Source organism: Dendroctonus ponderosae, unplaced genomic scaffold (assembly GCF_020466585.1).
Source record: "Dendroctonus ponderosae isolate FM_Combo_2020 unplaced genomic scaffold, Dpon_F_20191213v2 Dpon_F_20191213_3, whole genome shotgun sequence".
Taxonomy (NCBI): Eukaryota; Metazoa; Arthropoda; class Insecta; order Coleoptera; family Curculionidae; genus Dendroctonus; species Dendroctonus ponderosae.
Genome location: NW_026018508.1, coordinates 11,081,075 through 11,090,303, shown reverse-complemented (window position 1 = coordinate 11,090,303; position 9,229 = coordinate 11,081,075). Strand labels below are relative to the sequence as shown.

General features: G+C 34.9%; 1 protein-coding gene and 1 long non-coding RNA gene across 3 annotated transcripts in view; both read right to left on the bottom strand.

Annotated features, from left to right (window-relative positions):
- Positions 1-2: 2 nt before the first annotated feature.
- LOC109546761 (5-hydroxytryptamine receptor 2A) overlaps positions 3-9,229 on the bottom strand; it is a 54,566-nt gene continuing 45,339 nt past the window's right edge. Inside the window, exons 6-7 of one of the 2 annotated variants that reach the window (XM_019917865.2) lie at positions 4,858-5,154; positions 3-2,537 (exon numbers count right to left, since the gene is read on the bottom strand). In XM_019917865.2, the coding sequence (XP_019773424.1) occupies positions 2,333-2,537; positions 4,858-5,154 (502 nt within the window). In that variant the 3' untranslated portion in view covers positions 3-2,332. Of the gene's footprint in view, positions 2,538-4,782; positions 5,155-9,229 lie in introns of both variants that reach the window. The other variant, XM_019917866.2, reaches the window with a different exon arrangement.
- On the bottom strand, positions 6,690-7,070 carry LOC125503826. Its single transcript, XR_007281087.1, has 2 exons — positions 6,941-7,070; positions 6,690-6,887 (listed from the first exon to the last, which is right to left on the bottom strand). It is a non-coding gene; the product is annotated as an uncharacterized LOC125503826 (long non-coding RNA).

Genomic DNA, 9,229 nt, shown 5'->3' with positions numbered 1-9,229 from the left:
ACTAATAAAGAAATTTGTATTTTCCATTTAAATACAAAATAACATAGAACGCAAGTGACCATCTTATCATTAAACAGTATTGCTTTGGAAATTCTAGGTACTGCAATGATGAAGATATAAAATCTACAAAGTACGACACTTAAACTCAATATATTTGCAACATTTTTACATTTATTTCGAGTGTCGAGATTATATAATAAATGGATCTAATTTATTTTATTTCAACATAGCTCTGACTAGAAGTAACTATACCTTAATTAATGGATTTACAGTATCACATACACATAAAATGCCCTAGTTTTAAAATCCGCAACCTAATCTACGCTCTATTTGGTTGCTTGACTACTTCAATGTAGAGAGCCCTGGAGCTTCGAAAGCCTAATTAAAAACCTGAAAATGTTGAAATTTGGAGAAAGTCTAGGAATTAATGAGGTTATTATGCATCTCAATCAAACAAGTTTTTGTAATGAAGTGTGTATGCGTATTACATATACGTACTTCATTACAGAAACTTGTTTGATTAAGTTTCATCCAGTGTGTACACACCAAATTCTTCTTGTTATTATGCATCTAACATCACATTTTTTAAATGTAAACCGGGCAATAAATGTAGTACGTGCATTAGAAGTTTTCCAACTTGCAGTTGTAGAAATTCAAATTTCGTCTCGGGTTATAACGAGTCGATAATATTAGTGGATACAATTGCGCTACTTCAATTTTTTTTAATACGAATGTAACAGCAAACATGTAAAGCAAATGTCGTGTTTGCGTGTTGTTGGTGTTTTCTTCTGTGAATTACATTCTAAATTAAAGAGGTCTTGTGTTCTCAATAGGGGTGTGTTTTTTCTTCGAAAACAACGTTTTTCAGTCGGCTTTACTAAATTTACTATCCAATTTCGTACTGGATTTTCTTCCAAATTTCGATATCGAGTTTTTGGGGCGTAATATTTATTCTTGTTTAGCGACTTTTGTTGTGTGTTAACTTGAAATCTTCAGTGGTCGATATAGAACACCCGTAAATTCGATTCCCCTTCAATCAACAGCTTATCCATAATAAGTATCTAAACTTTGACTTCATTGACCGCTTTTTTCAACACACATTTTTCAGGATTTCGATCTACAAAAATCCGTTTTTTTAAATGACACCAACAAACATTTTTGATCCAGCTTGAAAATGTTGCTATAATTAAATATTAAGAAACCAAACTGAACAGGACCAAAAAAGTTAATAGTAAATAGGTTCCATTTAAAAACTGATTTTTTCATATTTTTTATGACAATGCTGGTAGGCTGCATGCACTAATATTTTACAAAATTGATATCTTAGTGTCATCTGGGGAGTTAGCTTAGGCTTTCGACTAACTACCTACCTGCCAAATTTGGGTTTTCAATTTAGAACTGTTCCTCAGATATAGCTTGTTCCGGTTAACAAAATTAGGGTGACTCAAACTGGCAATTGGACGGCCAATCCAAGCATGCCAAAGAAATTAGAAGTTCGCATTTAAAATAAGAAAATTAGGTGACCGTTTTGGTACACTCGTACACTCGACTCGGTTCTAAAAGTTTCTAAAGCAACTACAAGATGGAAAATTCCCAATGCACGGTCTGCGTAAATCATCCTGAATAGCAGATTAGATTTATTTTCATACGGGAAAAATTCATTTGATTTTAGCCATCACTATTAGGTGCTTGTCCAAAGAAATAATTTCTCAAAAGACGTTTTGAAATCGCCAAGTAACCACCATTGATTGTCGAAACGATAGTTAATGTAACATTTTTGAAGCATTTATTTACATAATTTCGCATGGGAAGTAGAAAAGACAGATTTTTACATGGATGGACATACTTTACACAGTAGAACTAGCTGTGACGTACAATGAACCAAGTTGTAATTTTTATTATATTAGAAGGATACTTAATTATATAACAACAAAATACTTTGAAAACTGAAAACTTGTTGACGGCAGTTAAAACTTTCCTAAAAAAGAACGATTTCCTAATTGAAAATTACATTTTATATAGAGCCTTGCCCTTAGAGGCTGCAGATAAATAAAACACTCTCTCTGCTTTCGCAGGGCCATGTTTCCTAATTAAGCACAAGTAGCCATAATTTTTAATTAGCCACAGATATGTCAAGAGGATTGCTGAACTTAACGCTTTATGCCTTATACGGCTACTGAATCACTTTTTTAAAATAACACTTTCAACATTATCCACGCTAATGGTCTTAACAAAAATTCGATGAAAATTGTCCGGGCTGTCTTCACTACACTACATTATACACGTAATTTTGCAATTAGAGATTAGTGATAAGTTTATAGGCTTATTTACACTAAAAAACATGATCATCGTAGCTGTCCTTTCGCTCTCTGATATATTTCATAGACGGTGTCCGCATTACGAAAGAAGAATCGGTAGCTGGAGTGATCAGAGGCGTGCCTGTTAGACTAATTGCTAACGGCAGAGCTGAAGGAGTGCAAAGGTTTGACGCTCCTCGATGCTCGGATACTGATTTATATCTTACGGGCCGTGATAACCTAGAAAATAATTTGTTGTTTGTGTAAAAACTTGCAATATTTTCGCATTAAAGTTTTGCTGCTAGCTTGTGCGTCATATCCTCATAAATTATCTACGCAAATTAATAATGTCGTTTCAACTGGGAAGCGCTAAATTTCCAATACGATCTAGATCATCTCTATAGAGAGCATCCAACATGTAGCAGCTAATTGACTACGAGAAAGCGACCAATTCGTGAGCAAATTTTCCATTAAAGGGTTAATTAACTTTAACACCGCTTACATGATAAAGGCGTAATTGCAAAGGGGGCATGTGACATTACACTTAGGCAACTAATGCATCAAAATGCAGCACTAATCGAATCAAAACTGATGCGAAGGAATATGAATTATAAAATTGAAACTGACATTTGCAAGGAACGTTCACCGCTAATTGAAAACGCCTAAATTATTTCAACGGAAGAACTGTTAATTTCATGGAAATAAAATCAATGAAGCTGTGATAGCTGCTAAATAGTTGCGAAGTAAACGAATCCTAAGAAAGGCATTACCATGATTAGTCCTGACTTCTGTTTACCTCTCTATTATCTACCCTGTAAGGAATAAATTTCGCGTTACACAAAAGTATGGTAATTTTGTTCAGACGCTTGGTTCTGCAGCAAAGTAAAACTTTCCTTATTTTTGATTATGCGCCATTTCCATAATAAGGTCGTTTTGCCTAATACGAATTTTATTTAACAGTTCATAAAGGAATATTGTGTTTTTACGCAATTTCTGTACCGTCGGATTTATTGCATTGGTATTTGATTATTGCTGAATTTTAAAATTGCCATTGTTAATTATGTTGTTTGGCACTAGCTCTGAAAGCTGGGCATTTTTGAATAGTTTGCATGCATCATTACACAGTCACTAGTTTGTTACAGCTTGTTGTAGTTACTCGAGTAAAATTTACTGCTCATTTTTTTAAAACCATTTACTTTCTCATCATCGTAAAAATACATAAAGATAGACGACATTTAAGTATTAAAAGAATACGTGCTGGAATGGTTTCCAACAATTTCCGTAACGGGAATGCAATTACCATTTGAACCTAATCGGATGAGCCTAAGAAGATGAGGGGACTTTTGAAAACGTCGGCTAAGACGGAACTGGAAGGGCCGCAAAATGCATTCTAATGTGCTCTTTATTGGTATTGCCAGTTAAGATTGCTGCCTATAACATAGGCACCAGTAGTCAGAAAGTTAAATATTTTTTATTTGTGCCATTCGCTTATATCACTCTAAATTGCGACTCTAATTTTAAGCTGCGGGATTTTTTCTATTTTTTAAAATAATATTAATTTACTCTCTCAGCATTTATTTATTAACAAACACACGGTGTAGAAGCTCGGCCTTGATGCCTTCCGAAACTTTTCATATAATACACGACGTCGCACTTAAAATTTAATCTTTATGATCTACAAAACTAAGCATTGAAAAACTGTTTACTGAGACATTTTGCAAGGTTGCTTTTTTGAAAATCGAAAGTGCAATAACTGGAGCAAATCATTGAAACAAAACAATAAAGTATTCCAAACATGAAACAATAAGAAGAATGCTATAAAATTGAACAAGTTATACATCAATCTAACAAAGAAATAGACACCCTGTAAATTATTCGCCCATAATTGTTCTATTTGTGCATATCTAGAAGGTTCTTTTACATAGTAAGTTTGCGTCTAAAGTTGTCTACAGCATAAGTAAAAAAATATTTTGCGTTTTTTACCATTTTTGAAGCGCAGAAAAGATTGGAAAAGTTTCCTTAAATATCTAAAAAATGACTTAAACCTCACTAAACTGAAAAAAATTATATAAGTCATTATTAATTCCATCCCAACAATTCTGGATTTTCTGCTATAATTTAGCTTCACTCGATTAAATTATCAGGTAGACAGAAAGAAAAAATAAATTAGAAAAGCCAGTTGAAAAAACAATATCTTTCCCCTTATCACCTTTGAGCAATCCCGCTGGAGATTTATTAGGTGGAAATGCCCAGCTTCAGTAATTGAGCAGATTCATGCCTTCGCACTTTTTCTGAACGTGTTTAGGGCACAATCGTCCATTATCTCTATGAATATTTTGATGCTGATAAAGCCGAATTGAAATTGTTAAGAGAAAGTCAGTACGTTAAGCAGAGCACGGGAAATTAAACTGTTTGCACAATATTAGTACCTAAAGGTTAGTAAGTTAATTCAAAGCGACATTAATTCAGAGCCTTGAAAACTTACTGGAACTGATCCCTCAAACCTCAAGTGGCCGACATCGAGGTGCAACTCTTAGATCGAATCACTTGACCCACATACCTCTGGCATCTGCACAGCAACAGCCTGATGAAGGCTGCTCGAAACGTCTTGTTGAAAATCGTGTAGATGATCGGGTTGATGGTCGAGCTAACGTATCCCAACCAAAGACATGTGACCACCACATGCTGAGGAACATCGCAGTCTGGACATGCGGCGAAGATAATGTTGAGGATGAAAAATGGTGCCCAGCAAAGCACGAAAGTGAAGAAAACAAGTCCGAGGACTTTGGATGCTTTTTGTTCAGTTGCCACCGAGTTTGAGGCGAAAGTTTTCCTCTTCACTTTACCCGCAAGTAATCTGCAACAAATTTTTTTTTTGATTAACCGGATAAACTAAAATGAATGTAAACGTATCTTGTGAAAACTAATTAAAAAATTTAAAGTTTTTGGCTGCTAAATTGTGAATTTTCAAATTTTCAATGTGATATAATATTCAAAGTTCTACCTACGAAGTACAACAGAACAAGGCAGGTAGCATTATTGCCCGTTTGCGGGAACATCGAAGTTTTCCCTGATGAATATGGCCAAATGAGCTTTCGGAACGAAAGCGACAGCCAAACATTACAATTTAAATAGCTGCGGGTTCGAAATTTGAATACGCGCGATTGGGCGGGGGTGACAGTCAAACTAAACATTTATTTGTATATTTTGAAACGGTTTTATTTGCACAAGAAATAGTTTTATCGGTGGAGAAAAAGCATTTATGTTTGTCGTCAGCTCTTCCTGGTTTTAAATTATTTTACTTTCAGTTTTGCCGAAACCAGCACTTGCAGTCAATGTTTCCAATTTCAGGCAGTGTAGTGTTTTAAAAACGTATTTTTTATAAAACAAGCTGTATTTTTTGCTTGTTTTAAAAGCGTCTAAAAATTTTGAGAATGTATTAGTTGCATGTTCAAAAAATACGTTCCTGACGATGAGGATTAGTAATTTATTGCTACTTTCTTAACAATTTGCCCTGCAAGCATTATTGAGCTACAAATTCGAATGCCGATAATTTGACGATATTTTGAACCACGCCGATTATTCGAGATTCAAAACTTCAGGAATTTAAACTGAGAAAAAAATACAAAAAGCACTGGTCGAGACGAAGAATTCATACATGTAAATTTCACATGTTTTTACTTTATATACAGTTCCGCAAGCCGATTAAATTAAACTAAAGTTTTATGTGTGAAACTCAAATCACATCGATTGCGAATTTCCATTAAAGTCTTCTTGCATCTGTCCATGAAATTGAACTGGAACATGAGAGTTGGCGAGGACTTTTGTGGTGTGAAACCATTAGCAAGATGCAAACTGGAAGGCGATGCCAAATCCACTCACTTTAATTGAATGGTATTTACTTCAAAGGTGTCGCGAGGCCGAGTAATTTCATTAAAGCTGAACTTTTGCCTTGAAAGCTGCATCTTTGAACAACCTACTCCTAATAGACTCGCTGTATTAATTAGAATAACATTTCCCGGAATTGGAAGTTAGAGTTTTTATTATAATTTTTTTGCAATGTGGATAAGGAGTTTCCAAAGTACGTTGACTGGATCAATTCACTTTCAACACCGACACCTTATTTATATGACCAGGGTGACATTTGGCTATCAAGCTATCGGTAAATTGTAATTCGATTGGAAAAGTTTGCAGAAACTTTCCTGTAGTGTTTGGATTTTCGTCAAGCACTCTGTGGCAGGGTTAAGTCGTTTGGTGAACTTAGGAGTGCTAGAGAGTACAATGGAGTTAGGGTTCACACCTGCTATTAAGAATTTATCCTGATTTTCAGCGTACTAATCAATTGGGTTTAAGTAGCTTCCTGTATTTCTTTAGCTGATTAGTAAAACATTGTTTGAGTCCTTCATGTATTTATTGCAGGCTGCTTTTCGCCAAAATTCCATTAAGCAAGAGGATAAGTTAGATTTGAGCTTTTCCATCTTTTTCATACATTCTCCATGCCACTGCATATTGCGAATTTCATCACTTTAATCCAGGCTCAACGCCCAAGAATAATGTTCAGGCTCCTTTGTCATCGTCTAGCCAACACTGCTGAAATTAATTATTCCAGCACTCTCTCATCAACACTTAGAATTATAGCTAACAATTTCATATCTGCTCTAGGTCCAGGACAGTTCATCTAGCTTATATTAAATTTCTTTAAAATTTCTTCATTTTATCTCGATGCTCTGTTCAGCTTAAGACAAAACGTTGAAATGACAAAAACGATATTTTTTGAGCAATCTGATTTTAAATTTTCGTCAGTTCCTTTGTTGACTAGCAAGTCAATTTCATACAACTCGTTCAAATTCTGCTTTTTAGCGGCTTGGAAAATGTAGGTTTAAAAATGTTTTCGCTCAAGTACACTTGGTTTGAAAAATTCATAACTATTCCGCTAGAAACAGCAGCAGCTTAAAACTGTTCCAGCTCATAAACACCATGTGCGTCTGTCTGGACATGTGCACATTCTCGTTGAAATAACGATAAAGTTGGATTTTTTCCGGCTTGGTAAAGGTTGAACAAAAATAGGCGTTTTTACTCAAGTGCACTCTGAGTTTGAAACATTCTCAACTCCTAATCTGAAGCTAGTATCAACTTGAAGTATTGAAAATCTACAGACGTCTCATGAAGTAAGAATTTTCGTTAAATTCTTAGGAAATTGTAATTTTTATCGACTTAGTAAATGTTGGTATGAAAATGCACGTTTTCACCAAACTTGGCTAATGTCAGTCAAAGAAATGGAAGTTTTCAGTTCAGTGCACTCTGCGTTTGAAAACGGCCTCACACCTAACCTTATGCCAGTAGCAACTTAAAGCCTTTAGGATGTCTTGAATTTAGAAAAGATGGAATTTTAATTGAAATCGCTATCAACTTCTATTTTTACCGATCTGGTAAATGTCGGTATGAAAATGGACGTTTCTACCAAATGGCACTCTGGGTTTGAAATTTTCAGCAGGAACTTAGAGCAAATCCCTATTATGGACAACATTTGAGCCTTGAATGGCGGCACTTATCATTCAAATGGCGACAAATCGGATTTTTACCACTTGGTTAATGTTAGACTGAAAATTAACTGTTTAGTCAAGTGTATTCTGGGTTTGAAAATATTATCACATCTAACCCAACGCCAGTAGCAGCTTCAAACTCTTACAATCTGTAGAAGTGGTTCCAACATAGAAAAGTTGGAATTCGCATTAAAATCGTTTTCAATTCGTACTTTGCACGACTTAGCAAATTTGGGAGTTAGGGACTTTACCAATCCAGCGTGCACTTTCAAGAATACGCCCAAGCCTTCTTATTCTTCTATAGCCAACGCTTTAACCAGGAGAGATGGATGTTTTAGTTCAAATCGCATTAAATCCAAATTTTCGCCAATTCGGTATTTATTGGCCTAAAAAATGGGCCTTTTGCCGAGTGCACCTCATGCTGTAAAAATACTGTGAATCTGAGAATAACTTAAAACTTTTACTGTCTAACCACTAAAGTAACAAATTATTTACTGCATTTCGAGTTTTTTTCGATGTTTCTTTTGCCAAGCATTGAAGAAAAAGACAATTAATTTTATATAAGCGGTCGTGGGTTAGCACTCACTTGGCAAGAAAATACAAAGCGCGAGTAAATGCAACCACGAAGAAATATTGAACATAGAAAACATATTGGTATTTCAAAACCATTGGTATTTACAATGAACCGACATAAATTGAACCTTTTAGAAATATTAGTCTTTGGGTTTCTTAAACCATTTATATATTGTGAGCGTAAAATATTCTATGTAGACGTGGCACGAGATGTGAAATTCTTAAAGTACGCAAAACTCTCTAGACAAGATACTTGTATTATGTAAGTATTTGCCTTAGTTAATATTCCTTTTCGCATCTCTGAAACCAACAAATTATTTATAGAATGTTACTTAAGTAGCTTAATCTTTAATGTATTTTTATTTTTATTTATCAGCATCTTTCAAACGCTGAGTTTCCGATGCTGAAATAAACTGACAAGTTCCTCTGAAGGCGCATTTCGGTGCATTTAGCAGAACTAACCTGTGTTCGTAAAATCTATTGAAAAAGCTTAATACTCTAATACCGCTAGCAGGCCGGACTATTTTGCCGCTGTTTCTAAAACGGGTTTAATGGATAAAAAGCCGGCAGTAAACAGGGATTAAAAAATGTCCACCTCATTTAATAACGGGGCCTGTAAAAGACTTTTCAGTAGATTACCGCAAATTACGAGCCCAGTTTGAGGTGAAATGTGAGCACCTTTTCGGCTGGTGATAAATCCTTCGTATTTTAAACTGTTAATGAGTTTCACAAGGATTTTAGCGATTTTTATTGAAATAAGGAAACCGGGAAGTTTATAAAACTATTTTGGTAATATTAGTCATTGTACATACTTTC